This window comes from Primulina huaijiensis, chromosome 9 (assembly GCF_012295235.1).
Source record: "Primulina huaijiensis isolate GDHJ02 chromosome 9, ASM1229523v2, whole genome shotgun sequence".
NCBI classification, from domain to species: domain Eukaryota; kingdom Viridiplantae; phylum Streptophyta; class Magnoliopsida; order Lamiales; family Gesneriaceae; genus Primulina; species Primulina huaijiensis.
The window spans coordinates 3,612,591-3,628,670 of record NC_133314.1 but is presented as its reverse complement, the minus strand read 5'-3'; the positions used below and the strand labels follow the sequence as shown (position 1 = coordinate 3,628,670).

General features: G+C 34.7%; 3 protein-coding genes across 3 annotated transcripts; 2 read left to right on the top strand and 1 right to left on the bottom strand.

The window, feature by feature from the left end:
• Nucleotides 1-4,914: 4,914 nt before the first annotated feature.
• LOC140985133 (uncharacterized) lies at nt 4,915-6,776 on the bottom strand. Its single transcript, XM_073452890.1, has one exon. The coding sequence runs from the start codon at nt 6,626-6,628 to the stop codon at nt 5,003-5,005; it is 1,626 nt and encodes a 541-aa protein (XP_073308991.1). The 5' UTR covers nt 6,629-6,776; the 3' UTR covers nt 4,915-5,002.
• Nucleotides 6,777-10,319: 3,543 nt separating this feature from the next.
• LOC140984141 (uncharacterized) lies at nt 10,320-11,925 on the top strand. Its single transcript, XM_073451372.1, has one exon. The coding sequence runs from the start codon at nt 10,457-10,459 to the stop codon at nt 11,645-11,647; it is 1,191 nt and encodes a 396-aa protein (XP_073307473.1). The 5' UTR covers nt 10,320-10,456; the 3' UTR covers nt 11,648-11,925.
• Nucleotides 11,926-14,283: 2,358 nt separating this feature from the next.
• On the top strand, nt 14,284-15,808 carry LOC140984066 (uncharacterized). The gene has a single exon (XM_073451229.1). The coding sequence runs from the start codon at nt 14,345-14,347 to the stop codon at nt 15,443-15,445; it is 1,101 nt and encodes a 366-aa protein (XP_073307330.1). The 5' UTR covers nt 14,284-14,344; the 3' UTR covers nt 15,446-15,808.
• Nucleotides 15,809-16,080: the final 272 nt, after the last annotated feature.

The following is a 16,080-nucleotide window of genomic DNA, read 5'->3' as shown; positions in this document are numbered from 1 at the left end:
ATATATTAACTCTAATATTTATAATACGAATTAATACAAATGCTTCATTATATTTTTAATAATTANATATAAATATTTATAATTAAAAAAAATAAAAAATAAAAAAAGTCAGGGCTTCCCTCTGCGCCAAATATGGCGCAGTTGCTTGAAGGGCGGCATTGATTCTTGACTTTGCCCATGGAAAAGAATAAAATAAAATTTACTTTGAAGATTTCGGGCAACCCCTAGTAAGAAAACAAAATAATTTAAGACAAAAACTTGTGTGAGACGGTTTCACGGGTCGTGTTTTGTGAGACGGATCTCTTATTTGTATCATCAATGAAAAAGTATTACTTTTTATGCTAAGAATATTACTTTTTACTGTGAATATCGGTAGGGTTGACTCGTCTCACAGATAAAGATTAGTAATACCGTCTCACAAGAGACCTACTCATAATTTAAACTATAACAATTTTAAAATCAAATTGGGAATTCACAATTAATCAACAAATTAAGCATATCCCTTTTCTAAAAAAATATTAAGGGAAAGAAATTAGACGATTGTGAAGAGTTTTAGCCCAAATTAAAAGGCAATGGAGTTGGACCAACTAATTTCTTTTAAAAATTAGACATTTCTTGGGAGAAAATTACAAATTTGGTCTTATATATTTGTTACGCTGAACTCACATATCAACAATTTCGATAAAAAAGATTAAAATTTTCAAAAATTTAAAAATACAGGACTAAGTTCCATTATAGATGTATTTTTGCCAAGGCCTCATGGAAAGGAGGAGGGAGACCCCCAAGATTCTCACTTTAAGAATAAATATTGAGTTCTAATCTCATTGACGTAGGTTTATGTCTGCTTTATTTAGTACTTTGTTAATGTTATATTTAGTTGATGTGATTGGTTATTTGATGGTATTATTGAGTTTATTGAGTTCCTATGCAGAAAAGTGAATTGTTCTCAAGCAAAATATTTCTTATTATTTTGCCACTATTTCCATTTCTTGTATGCAAGTATTCTGGTTTTATCTATTTTCCCGACATTTGTTGTATCAAAGTCAGGTTCAGAACTGGATTTCAAGCTCATGGCAATTAATGGCAATGTCATGAGCATCTCTCAACCAGACATACTGGTATCCAAAGGAGAAATTTTATAAATTCTGGAGCATCAAAATTAAGACTCTTTTCAAGTCTCAAGAGTTGTGGGACTTGGTCGAAAATGGATATCTGGATCCAGCTTATGATTCTAGACTTAAAGGAAGATGGGAAGGAATTATTCTTCATTCAACAAGCTGTTCATGAATTAGTTTTTTTTCTAAAACTACCGGTGCAAATGCAGCAAAAGAAGCTTGAACAAAATTAAAGACTAGTGCATTTCAACGTATATCGAAGGCGATTACTGTGATACTTCAAACTATTCGTCGGGGTTTCGAAACCTTAATTACGAAAGGTGGAGAATCAGTGCAAGACTTCTTGACCAGAGTTTCTAAAATTGTTAATCAATCGAGGTCCTATGGAGAAGAAATTTCTGATCAAATAATTGTGGAGAAGGTTCTTAGAAGTTTGAATCCAAAATTTGATCACGTTGTTGTTGCAATTGAGGAATCTAAGGACTTGTCAACATACTCATTTGATGATCTAATGGGATCTCTGCAATCTCATGAGGTAAGAATAAATAAATCGATCGAGAAAAATAAAGAAAAAGCCTTTCATGTGAAACATATATATGAGCAAAGAAATGCAACTGGTAGAGGACGCGGAAGCGGATGATCACGTGGCATTGGTGATTATGGTAATGACAGAGGACGAGGTGACAAAAACAACATCAAATGTTACTATTGCAAAAGATGTGGGCATGTAAAGGTTGAATGCTGGAAACTAGATAAGCAAAGCATACCCGCACAACAATAAGAAGAGACTAATGTCTCATAATGTAACCACTGTAAAAAATATGGTCATGTGTAGGATCAATGCTGTCACAAAAATAGGCAATCAAATTACGCAGAGGATTGGGAACAAGAGGCAAATTTGTTCGTAGTTCATCCAAGAAGATGAAAAGTCTACTAACAATATTTGGTTCTTGGGCAACGGGTCTTCCAATCATATGATAGGATCAAAGACATTATTTAAGGAGCTTGATGAGTCATACAAGATAAAATAAGGCTTGTAGATAACAAACAAACACTAGTGGAAGGAAAATGTATTATAGCAGTAAATGATAGTCATGGTAATGTTAAGCTCCTTTGTAATTTCTATTTCATTCCAGATTTTACTCAAAATCTCTTGAGTGTTGGGCAACTCATGGGTAATGGATATTCTATCCTTTTTATAATGGCTCGTGTGTGACTAGAAATAAAGAATCTAATCAAGTTATTTTTGATGTCAAAATGATGCCAAATAAAATGTTTCTTCTTGAAGTTTCTAGTGTTGAAAATAATGTCTTTGCTGTCAATGAAAGCAGCGAATACAGATTGTGACACTTGCGTTATGGGCATTTCAGTGTTAAAGGTCTAAAATTGTTGACTCCGAAAGAAATGGTTCTCGGGCTGCCTACAGTCGGATTTTTAGGTTTATGTGAAGGGTGAGTGTATGGGATGCAATGCAGAAATCATTTCCTATTGGAAAATCTAGAAGGGCAACTAATTGTTTGGAGCTTGTTCATGGTGATTTGTATGGTTCTATGTAAACTAGGTCATTTGGAGGAAATGGATATTTTTTTTGTTAGTCACTGATGATTACAACCGCATGAGTTGGGTTTATTTTTTGAAATTTACATCAGAATCATTTGAAGCATGTAAAAAATTCAAGGCACTTGTTGAAAAGAAAAGTGAGGGAAGCATAAAGACGCTTCAGATAGAAAGGGTGAATTCTTATCTAACAATTTTATTCAGTTCCGTGAAAAGCATGGGCTGCACAGAGAGTTGAGTGCTCCATATACACATGAGCAAAATGGCATAGTTGAACGGAAAAATAGAATGATTTTTGAAATAGCAAGGAGCCTGCTTAAGGCAGAAGAAATTCCAAATAAATATTGGGCCGAAGCTGTCGCTATATCAATTTATTTGCTAAATTTATCACTAACCAAGGCTATTTTAAATCAAACACCGTATGAAGCTTGGAGTGGTAAGAAACCTTCTGTAAGTCATTTATAAAATATATTTGGTTGAATTCATATTCTTTTGTTGATTCGCATAATCGTAGCAAACTTGATGATAAGTCAAAAATGAATTTTTGTTGGTTATTGTGCGCAATCTAAAGCATATATGATGTATGAAACTATCACTGGCAAAGTGATTATCGACATGAATGTCATATTTAATGAAGATGCGAATTGGAAATGGCAAGAAAAATCTGGAGGTGTTCACATTGATATTCCATCATTGATTGAAGGTCCAAAAGTTGTAGAATTACTTTGCAGCAGATTTTTCAAGCCCAACTCCTTCAAATTCAACCACTTCAAATCCTATAAGATGTAGCAGCTCATCTGCAGATGAAATGCCTAGATGAAAATTTTGATCATTGTGGGAAATTTATAACTCAACTAAAAATTTATTTGTTGTAGATCATGTTAAGTTTGAGGAAGTTGTAAGCAAATAAAAATGGCGTGTTGCAATGGAAGAAGACCTAAATTCGAAACGTGGGAATTGATGGACTTACCTGAAGGAAAAAATGCTATCGGATTCAAATGGTTGTTTAGAACAAAGTATCATTCGGATGGTACGATTAATAAACATAAGGCTCATCTGTTGTGAAAGGGTATGTCCAACAACAAAGAATTGATTATGAATACATATTTTCTCCGGTCAAACACATGGAAAGAGTGAGAATTTTACTTGCATTAGCTGCCTATTTAAGTTTGTCTACTTACCAATTTGATGTTAAGTCTAGGGGTGTGAAAAAATATCGAATTTTCGGTATACCGAGATTACTGTACCGAAAAATACCAAATTTTTGATATACCAAAGATTTCAGTACGGTACGGTAACAATACCGAATTTTTCGGTACGGTAACGGTGTGCAATTTGAAAATTTCGGTATATACCGGAATACCGAAATATCGAAAAATATACAAAAATTTTAAAATATATAATATTTTAAAACAATAAATTTATAAAAAAAATTTAAAATGTAAGGTTTTTTTCGATATAAAACGGTATATACCAGTACCGTATCGAAATTTCGGTATACCGTATAATTTCGGTATAATCGGTATGCTAGTTATATGTATCGAAAATTTCGGTATACCGAAAACATTATTGACTTTGTGTTACTAAATAGTAAATATTTAAGATGTAAATTTAAGATTTGATTTATTATTTCATTGTAAACATTAAAACTATAATTGAAATCCACGGATTTCAAATCTATCTCCTCAAGTATACCTAATACCCTTATGTTGCATTTGTTTGGATGGATTTAAAATTCATAGATTTTGATTATCCTTTTATTATTAACAATGAAACAATTGATGAAATATTAAATTTATAACCCACTTATTTACATATTAATTATACTAAGTAAAATAGAATTCAAATGTCTCTATTATTTGGTGAACTTAAAATCTATCTTAATTAACATGAAACAATATAAAACATGTAAAATTTGGATTTAAATTTTATAATATTGCTCCTCTGAAACTATAAAATACATTTAACTATATTTAAACTCGGTGGATTTGAAATTTATCGATTCAAACACAACCTTAAGTTTTTACCGTATTATGTTATTTTGGTATATAAAAGAATTCAACATGTTTTTCGGAAGAATTATCAAGTATGTATCCTAACTTATCAATGTTCAACTGTACTTGGCTCTAATATCTATTCCATTTGAACATAAATATAGAAAATTAATAATTCAGGAGGAAATTATCTAGACGTGTTCAAACTTCCGATAAGAGTCGTGTGATTTGCAGCGATCAATCTGGAATGCTCAAAATCAATTTTTGGGGTTTTCTTTCCATAAATATGACACAAGAAAACAGTAATAATTCATGATCAAACCTCTGAATGAATTTCTACTTCCCCGGCACCACCGTAAGGCCTCCATTTAACAAGAGCTGAAGCACGGCGAATTTCAGTTCAGTTTCCCTCAGCAATTCTTCATCCGTTTGCGCCCCCACAGTCACGTTCGGTTGCATCCCAGAAGCCACGCACTCCAAGTGTGTTCCATAATTGCACTCGTGGCAATAGTAGACCCAAGCCATCTCGTGCACCGGGTTCTTGCATATATCGCACATGAACACTACTTCTTGACTCGTGTTCGCGGCTGGGGATGAGTAGTAGAGCTTCAAAGGATGCTTGTGATCTTGTCTGGTCACGGTTTCGGGCCACGTGATGCAATCGATGTGGAGATCGTAGGAGCAAGTCGTGCAGTGGTAGGTGAAGGCTTTGCCGTCTTTGAGACAGGCGTTGCAGGTGAACCCGTCTTTGTACGGTGGGGCTGTGAGGAGGGTTAGAGGGTGTTCGAGGTGGCATTTATGGCGGACTTCGGTTGGGGAGTCGAAGCAGGCTTTGTGGAGGTTGAATGTGCAGTTGGCTTCGGTGCAGCAGTAGGCTGAGCCGGAAAGTTCGCATTCGCATGCGGAGCATACTTTCGCGTTCTTCTTCTCGAGTTCCATGGGTTGAAGAACGTGGGGGTGGCTGAAATGCTTTATCAGTGAGGGTGGTTTTGGTAGAGACGTGCTTGGGGTCGGTGGAGAAGCCGATGGTGGCAGTTGCGGTGGGTTGGTGTTGGGGTAACTTGCCGGGGGAGTGTACGTCTGTGTTGGCGCCTGAGGAGGAGGATTGGCCGTGATGGAAGTCAACGGCGGAGTATAAATCGGCATTGCTGGTGGCGGGAGCGATGGTGGATTAGTTGTGTGAGTGGTGTCCACCGGCAGATTGAAACTCGGCTGTGGTGGACTCGGTTGGGGATAACCCGGCTGCGGACTAGATTGAGTAGGTGGCGGATTTGGTTGAGGATAACCCGGCAAAGGACCGGCTTGCACAGGCGGCAGATTTGGTTGAGGATAACCCGTCAAAGGACTAGACTGAGTAGGCGGATACATAGGAGTTTGAGGTGTGGATACAGGAGGGGCATAATTTGGTGATCCATTCGGTAGCGTAGGATTAGAATTGGGATAGGTTGGAAAAGGATTGCTTTGTACAGGGGGATAAGTAGTAGCACCCTGAGGCTGACTAAAACATGGAATATCACTTGGATTGTGAGGAGGATTATAATTAGGATAAGGGTTCGTCTGGATCGGAGGATAGATCGGATTGGTAACAGTAACATTCGATTGGGATGTATAAGGAGTGGGATAAGGATTATTACTATTAGCACAATGGATATGAAGATCAAAGTCACACTCCGCACAACCATATGAGAATCCATTTCCGGGAATATGGCAAGAATTGCATATAAACGTATTGGATGGATAGGTAGGATAAGGCATCAAGGTCAGAGGATGAACGGGGTGAGTTGGGTTTCTGAGGGATCGAGTGGCTCGATAACAATGCTCGTGGAGGAAGTAACTGCACTGCCAGCATGCGTAGACGTTGCCGGTTCCGGGCGTTTTGCAGCCGGAGCAATGGACTTGGGATCCATGTTGCACCTGGTGAAAAACTAGGCTATGGGTGTGGCTAAAATGCTTGAACTCCATTTCTCTCAGCTCCCTTTTTTTTGTTTGATTTTTTTCTTTTTATCTTTCTACTTGTGATGAACTGGTGGATTGAAATTGGATATATACAAAGTTTTTGTGAGATAGTAGTGATCAAGTTGGGAGATTTAATAATGTGAAAGAGCTTGGATTACGGCCAACTTGGGAGATTTTTTAATTGGGGAGAGTTGAATATTGGCACCTCTCAATGGTTGACGTTGACTTGCAATTTTGAGTTGACTGACTTTATTACCATGCTGGTTTATTTGTTTACTAGTATTTTTCCAATTTTCGTGTTTGGCCTTGTCACGCTATGAGACCGGAGCGTATAGATATATGATATTATTTGATAACAATAAACCTTACAATAAAACAGATAGTCAGAACCATTCTTTTTCATATATAAATATTATCTTTATATTGACTACAGAAATTCAGAAAATTACATCTCAGAGTTGCTATAGTGAAATACAGCGAAAACCAATACTAAGGCAGCACAAGAGTGCTCGGCCTTTTAATTTCCAGCATTTGGCGAGATATTTATAGGCCAAAGGTGGCTGTTCCCCTCCTCCATACAGCCGATTTCCTGGCCCCAAATTCATTCCTTGATGGTCAGGTTTCCTAACCAAATCAAAGGTCGTCGAGATTAGTTAAAAGTCACTTCTTACACTTTAATGATGTTAAAACTCTTAGCTCATCTCTTGACTGCTTCTTTGGTCTTCTTAGGACAATATGAATGATCTTATTCGAGCTAGATATAGGGTCTACGAGTTGGTGGTTTGTACTCGTGAGCTGCTACATTTCGGTCCTTGCGAGTTTTCACCGCTTCGAGTTCCACTATGTTGAATTAGGCACATCTTGAACTGAAATTCAAGCTCTTACGATTACTTTTAAATTTTCTGAGCTTTGAAATATCGATTTTGGTGTTGATTTCTTACATGTTTCGTGGTTTGAAATTCCGGATCATCACAATATCGATTGGAAGTGGCTGGAAAATTTGATTTCTGTTAATAATTTTTGGCTTGATAACTCGGACAAATTTGTTTATGAAAAATTAGGTGCCACTCTCCAAGGAAGTCGCAACCTTTGTTTAACAGTGTTTTCGGTGTTATCTTATTTCTAAAAATGGGTTTTTAAAGATATTATTAGTGAAGAAAATTTTGTGCTTGGTAATATTTTTAAAAAAAAAAGATCAAATTAATTATTGAGAAAAACTGCAATATTAGTCTTATATATGTCCCTCTGCGATTTTGGTTTTATATGCTATTAAATTTCAGTTTTGGTCCACTATTTTTGTTATTTTTTCAATTTTAGTTATTTCCGACATGACGTTGATGTGGCATCTACGCGGCGCGTACGTGATTTTGACATGTTACTGACGTGTAAGTGTAAGATCAACACTTCTGATAAAAAATTATTAAATTTTTTAAAAAAATTGAAAGATCAAATATTAAAATTGAAATTTAACAATATAGATTATCAAAATCGCAAATCACCAAACACAATGATTTTTTAAATACAAAATTTGATATTATAATTTTAAAAAATATTCTATATTGTGTTTATTATAATATAATAGTAAAATATTTTTTGAGAGAGATAAAAAATCAAATTGAAATTATTAATTGTGTTGGGAGACATAAAAATAAGTTTTTAGAAATGGATGAAAGAAAAATAGTAGAATCGTGCTTTTTAGTTCAAAGATACATACAAACAAAGCCCGGAACTTTCGGAATCATCTATCGGAAATTTATATAATAGTGATCCATCTTGAACTATGTCCTCAGTGCTTTCTTTCTTTCTTTCTTTATTAATAAATTTTGATGCTAGTAAAAGTAATAGTACCCCTCATTAATTTCGTGTATCAACTGTACGTGATTTTAGACCATGCATACCAAAAATAAGACAAAAACTCGTGTGAGACGATCTCACGGATTGTATTTTGTGAGACGAGTCTTTTATTTGGGTCATCCATGAATAATATTATTTTTTATGCTAAGAGTATTACTTTTTATTGTGTGTGTTGATCTTGATATGATTTCTTGAATAGATTTCTATAAAATAAAAAATTAAAAAATAGTCTTTCATTGGGGAAATAAAATTAAATATTAAATATCAAATATAGAGTTTAAGAAACTCATGTTTTAGAAAACCAAAACTCTTAACAAAATCTTATAAATAAAAAAAAGAATTTAGGAGATAAATTGTCATGCAAAGTAATGCACGTTTCCGTTTAGTTGTGTTTACATAGATTGAATAGAGTTGGATTCATTAATTATCATATTCTATCAAGTATTTACTAGAAATTTTACCGATCATAATAATATAGGGATCATTTTAATTATTATTAATGAAATTTTTTAATATCTTCTAATTAGGAACAAAATCATCTGTTTTACTTGATTTTTTTAAATCAAATAAATTATATCTCAAGAATGATAAATTTTTAAAATAATTTATTGTTGATTTTTTAATTTAAAAAAATGAATAAAATATTTTATTTGTCATTTATTATATTTTTTCAATGATAATATAACACTGATTATGTTGATAGTAACAAAAATATATTTATGTTAAAAATATGTTAAATTAAGTCCGCACTTATGATCTTGTTACAAATATATATTTTTAAATCATATAACCAATTTCGGCGGCTGTTAATGCTTCAACAACAAGAATAATTATTATCATAATATAATTTAATAACTATCATAAAATAAAATAATAATAATCGTTTGCCATAAAAAAAACAAATAATTGAGTAATAATTATAACATAAATAATTAATACAAATTAATAATTATTTTACCATATCAAAATAATAATCATCGTCATCACCATCACCGTCACCATTATAACAATAAATAGAGTAGGTTTTTTGTGAGACGATCTCACGAATCTTTATCTGTGATACGGATCAACTGTATCAATATTCACAAAAAAGTAATATTCTTAGCATAAAAAATAATATTTTTTCATAGATGACCCAAATAAGAGATCCGTCTCACAAAATACAACTCGTGAAACCGTCTCACACAAGTTTTTGTCCAATAAATAATAACGAGAAGAAAATAATAATAAAATTAGTCTAAATTGAATTTTGGTTCTCTACTTAGTTCAATAAGTTTTTGTGCAATAACTTCGTTTTTTCGTGTAGAACTATTGACATAACAACGAATATTGTTGATATATAATCGTCATGTAGTGCTTCAACGAAAAAAATAGAGTAGTTAAACGGGAGAAACACCTTTAATATATTTTGTATAAGATGTTTATACGAACATCTCAAATAAAAAAAAAACTATTGATGATGTAAAAATATACACAAGTTGTTCTCGATCAAGCACAAAATCACCCAGATATGGGATTGAATCATTGGCTGAAAATATAGCATATGGTGATGTGCTCTTTTTACACGAGATGATTAGCTGATCATCTTGTTTCGTCTGAAAATTTTTCAAATTTATGTGACACTATGAGAGGTCCATCAGATGATCAACTGATCATCTCATGTAAAAAATATACAACACTATGATGCTGTGTTTTTAGTCACATAGGAGAATCCAAATCCGATATGTTACACTAAAAAAAATAAACGTGTTCTCAAAAAGTCAACTATGTATCATAGTCAAACGGGTATTATATATACATATATTCGAAGAAAAAGTATACTCTGCACTGCGTTAAACAATAAAGCCAGCTGGTACGTGCTGATCAAAAGTCCACTCTTTGGCTGGCTTGATGGAACACGTAACTAAAATGGGATATCTTCCGTCTTATTAATCCCTAACGATTCTCTTTCATTCTTCTGTGTGAGAGGCCACAATAATAATGGGCAAGATAACCTCTGAATCTCCCAAAGAAACAACAACAACCCATTTCAGCCACCCCCATCCGTTGAAGCTTTGCAGCTATATTCCTCTCCAAACCCCAAATTTATCATCTTCTTGTTCAGGATGCAAGCTCCAGCCTTCTGGTTTGATCTACTCTTGCAATGTTTGTAGCTTTTTCCTCCACAAAAAATGCTTCGAGATGCCCATGAAAATCAGCCACCCTTGTCACAAAGACCACGCCTTCACCCTCTTGACGCAACCCGCCTATGCGGATGGGATGTTTAAGTGTGATGCTTGTGGGGAAAATGGCGATGGCTTCTCGTATCACTGCAAACCATGTGGAAATGATTTGCATATACTGTGTTCCGCAATGCCTTTATCCATTACTCATTCCAGTCACGTTCATAAGCTTGAGCTTACGTTTGGATCGCCTTATCCTACTAAGGATTTCTGCTGTGATATATGCAAGAAGGTCGGTTCCGATCATTGGATTTATAGATGTAATTTGTGTGCGTTTGATGCGCATTTGCACTGTGCCGAAAGTGTTTCTCCTATGAATAACATGGGTTTTCAGCCTCATCAAGGGTCGGTGCCACAGGTGGGGGCGACCTTTACTAGATCTGCTCCTCAGCCGCCGCAGGGATATGGCCCACATTATATGGCAGCAACGCCTTCCTTCATGCAACATAACTTCGTTCCACCGCCACCGGCTGCTGGGATTCCGGCAGGATTCCCGGTTCTGCAGCACAATCCGTATACGGTTGACAGACAGCGCAATCAATTGTTTCTTCAGTATTTACAGCAAATAATACAGAACAATAACGCTATGACACAGGCGATACTAGCTGGCGGCACAACCGGTCTTGGAGCTGGTGGCGTTGCCGGGCTTGGAGGAGGATTTGGCGGAGGCACGGGTGGCATTGGAGCTGGTGGTCTAGGTGGCGCCGGTGGTGGATTTGGTGCTGGTGGTTTTGGAGGTGATAATGGATATCAACAGTTGATGCAGCTTTACTCAACTATGAACGGTGGTTTTGGCGGCGGCGCCGGAGGGCAAGAACTTTTGCAAGCATTAATGAATGGTGGTTTTGGCGGCGGCGGCGCTGGAGGACTGGATCTATTACAATCTTTATCGGGAGGTGGAGGCGGTCTTGATTTCCTCGGAGGAATGCTCGGGGGATTTGGCTTGTGACTTGAATAATTCCGAATGGAACTCAAAGTAAAATCCAGGCTTCCGTGGATTAATCTTCCTGTGTGTGTTTCTTGTTTTTTTTTTCCATTCTTTGGTAAAATATGATTTACCACATTTACTGAAATCTGAAAACAGATAAAATTATATCATGTAAATGTTCTTGATTCTGTCCTGAATAAAATCTTTAGCAGATTTGTTACGTAAATGTGTTTTGAATTTGCTGTATATATCTTTCAAAATTTGCAGATAATTTGTTGCAGTTGGAATCTTCAATGAAACTGTATCTTTAATTATCAAATTTTACAAATTATATATATACATGTACTATTGAATGCATAAGTTATAATTGTCCATAAATTATACTTTTTTATGACATTTTGATTAAATATTTTTCTTTTTTCTTTTCATATCATTGTTGGGTAACTGAAATTATTATTAACTTAAAAATATTATTCTTATAATAACAAGATTATTATTATTTTATTATTATTATTTACATGTAAAAGTAAATTCACATTTATAGCCATGTTAGTCGGACCAATATAATACAGAGAAATTCGGCAAGTAAACCTCGAATTTGTATTCTTAATTGAACAAGAACTGATTATGGGAGAACAGAAGCAGAACAAAGATTATCTCAACTGAAAGTTGGACAAAGCTATCTTAACAGGAAGCTAAATAGAGTTATCTCAATTGAAAGTTGAACATAGATATATGGCAAAAACTTATGTGAGACGGTCTCACGGCTCGTATTTTGTGAGACAGATCTCTTATTTGGGTCATCCATGAAAAAATATTACCTTTTATGCTAATAATATTATTTTTTATTGTGAATATCGGTAAGGTTGACCATCTCACATATAAAGATTCGTGAGACTGTTTCACAATAGACCTACTCTAAATATATCAATCTGGAATGTAATATATTGTGCATGGTTTCGGACTTGCCGATTACTTAGGACCGAGCAAACCAAAAATTATATATTTAATTATAACGTTGGAACTCAAATCTTCTAAATCGTTTATTGATCTAAACACCACCGTTCGATCATTATTACGTTTCAGTTAGCAAACTCCAACAAATCTAATCGCATGTCTCATTTTTACATATGATTTGAGCATCGTCAAGGAAAAATCTAATCGCATGTCTCATTTTTACTTAGTTTTCTTTCTTAAAATATTTATTTATGTTCGATTATTTATATTTTATGAATTTACAAATAGAAATTCAATTTTAGTTTTAAAGAATTAGCTATCTCTTTTAACTAAAAAATCATCAAAAAATAAAATAATTAAACAAAAATTAAAATATCTCCATTATAAGGAAGACAAAAACTTGTGTGATACGGTCTCACGGGTCGTATTTTGTGAGACGGATCTCTTATTTGGGTCATCCAAATACTTTTTCATGCTAAGAGTATTACTTTTTATTATGAATATCGGTAGAGTTGACTCGTCTCATAGATAAAGATTCGTGAGATCGTCTCACAAGAAAGCTACTCTATAAAGAATACGGTTAAAGAATACGGAATTTGGTTATCACATAATTATTATGGCACCAAAATTATCAATTAATAGATAAATGGATTAAAATATCCATCTTAATTATAACTATGAATAAAAAATTTCACGGCTTTAATTATATTTTCATTATATTATGCTAAATAAATAGCAATAAATAGTTTTTTGCCCCAGTTGAAAGAGATCATGAGCAACCATTATTATGTCATTGACCAAACATATTACAATCCAACCACTCAAAAAATGTATTTAGTTTATATTAATTAAATCGAATAAAATATATACCCGTATATTATAAAATATTATTTTATATATATAAAATCCCACCAAATATAAAATATTAATATTAATAAGAAAAATTGAGGGAGATGAAATTGGACCGAGTAAACCTCTGAATCAGTCTTTGTTTTTTGTAGTTGACTTGGCTGTCTTCTCCAATACTGCCAAGTCAACTTCCCTAAAGTCAACCTCTTTACCCACAGCATATAATTGGTTGCATGTAGTCGCATTTATTTCATTCCACATTTAATCATCAGTTGGATCTTCGTAATTTTCATCCACTATTAATTATTAAAAATTATTTTAGTAATATTTAATTTATTAAAAGTATATATTATATTATTTATTAAATAAATAAAACTGTTTCATTTAATGTCTTCTCAAGGTCAACTTGTATGGTTTTCAAATTTTTTTATGTTACACAATTAAAAATTTATAAGTAAAAATGATTTCATTTTAAAATTTTATATCATCTACAATCCTAGCTTTCCTCATAGTAATGATAAGGAAATAACCCTCTTCTTTTTATAAATTTTCCTAAAATAATTCTCTTTTAGTTATTAATCAGTGAATGTTTTAATAAAATAAAATAAAAAAGTTGGAATTATTTAATTATGATGGTAGAGTGATAAAATAATATTATATATAAAAATTGGATTATATATTTGAGAAAAAGAATAAAACATATATATTTGTAAATAGTTATAACGATGATAAGCAAAACTTCAAAATCAACGTGCCTCTGTCTAACTCAGCCGCGTGAGGAAACCAAGCCCATAATTAAAGGTTCGAGGTTGACTTTGTCTACCAAGTAAACCTCATAAATGTCGACTCAAACCTTATATTAATTCACTCCCGTAATTCGGACAACTACAATTAAACCTCAAATCTACACAAATGGGGAATCCAAACCTCGGACAATCCGATCAAACAGCGCCGGTCCTCACCCATTTCAGCCACCCACACCCCTTGAAACTCTCAAACGCCGCAGTTTCTGATCAATGCTCCGCGTGCAAACTCGTGGGCTCCGGCGTCGTTTACTCCTGCACGCTGTGCAGTTTCACCCTCCACAAGAAATGCTACGATTTGCCTCAGAAGATCAAGCACGAATTCGACCAGAGCCATGTTCTTTCTCTGCAGCCAAAGCCCGTTTACCCGGAAGGAGTTTTCAAGTGCGACGCCTGCGGGATCCAGGGAGATGGTTTCTCGTACCATTGCAGCCCTTGCGGCACTGATCTTCACTCGATCTGCGCGAGTCTGCCGATGACGTTGACTCATAACTGCCACCAGCAGCATCCGATGTCGTTGACCTTCTCGGCACCTTACGCGGGGAACGCATTTTCTTGCGATATTTGCAAGAGGATTGGGTCAAAAACATGGCTCTATCGCTGTAATTTATGTGAGTTTGATGTTCATTTGACTTGTGTGGCGAAGATACCGAGTTCCACGGTTCACAAGCATCAAACGTTCCCACAATCTCCACAACATAACTTACCGAGATCGATCTCCGAGCCTACGAACATGCATCCATCGGCCAATTCGGGAGTTTATGGTGTGACTAGGCCGCCGCATCATTCTGCCAGCTTGGGCCACCCGCAGAATCAATTTGTAGCAACCCCATATCCGGCGGCGCCCATGGGTCAACCGTATCCGGCTGCGATGACTCCGATGAGCTCCGTGCCATATAATAACTTTACTCAACCGCCAGCTAATCACGGGGCTGTTGGGCCTTCCAGTGGATTGGGGAACCTAATCATTGGAAATATAGCGAATGGTATAGCTAGCGGCGTCGCTCAGGCGACGGCCCAAGCTGTGATACAGGAATTCACGGGTGGAGGAGGTGGCGGCGCTGGAGGAGGTATTGGCATTGTTAATCACGTGGATGCTACGGGAGGCGGCGCGGGAACGACCGATGGAAGTTTATACGTCGTCGACGGTGGCTACGTGGGAACAGATGTAGGCTACGACGCCGGCGGCGGAGATGCCTCTCACTATTAATACCTCTAAGATAAATCAAAATTTGATCATGTTACCATTGTCTCTGGTTTGAAGCAAAAAAGGTTCCATTTCTTGTAATATCAATGCACTATTATAATTATTTAAATTTATGTAAAAAATATGTTACATTAATCTTTAATATGAGTTAAAAAAGAGTCAAATTTCATATATTATTATTCTTATAATTAATTTGTGACATTAGGGAACAGATTCTTCCCGTAAATTCAAGCTTATTAGGAGATCGGTTGATTTGATTTCGTGTTGTTCATGTAAAATAATAATATGTATGGTTTCATTGAGAAAATTATTAGTTGGATTTTTTTGTTATTCATGTAAAATATAGTATTGTTTTGTTGATTTAGACAGTGTTTGCAAATACTTAAAAAAAATAATTATGAACTTTTTATTTACAAATTCGTAAAATTTTGCAAAGGAAAAGTTTATAATATCTCTTTTTATGCATTTGTAATCACCATCTTAATATTGAGAGTGCGTTGGATCATGAATGAATTTAATAAAATAAATTTTAAATTCATTTCATTTGTTTAAATAAATTTAATTTAGGTGAATATTTAATTTCTCTAATTTTATTTAATCCATCAATAGTGAACGTTATTTAAAATATAAGTTGAAAT

Coding starts and splice junctions, on each gene's coding strand:
- LOC140985133 (XM_073452890.1), bottom strand. CDS start 6,628: ATGGAGTTCAAGCATTTTAGCCACACCCATAGCCTAGTTTTTCACCAG.
- LOC140984066 (XM_073451229.1), top strand. CDS start 14,345: ATGGGGAATCCAAACCTCGGACAATCCGATCAAACAGCGCCGGTCCTC.
- LOC140984141 (XM_073451372.1), top strand. CDS start 10,457: ATGGGCAAGATAACCTCTGAATCTCCCAAAGAAACAACAACAACCCAT.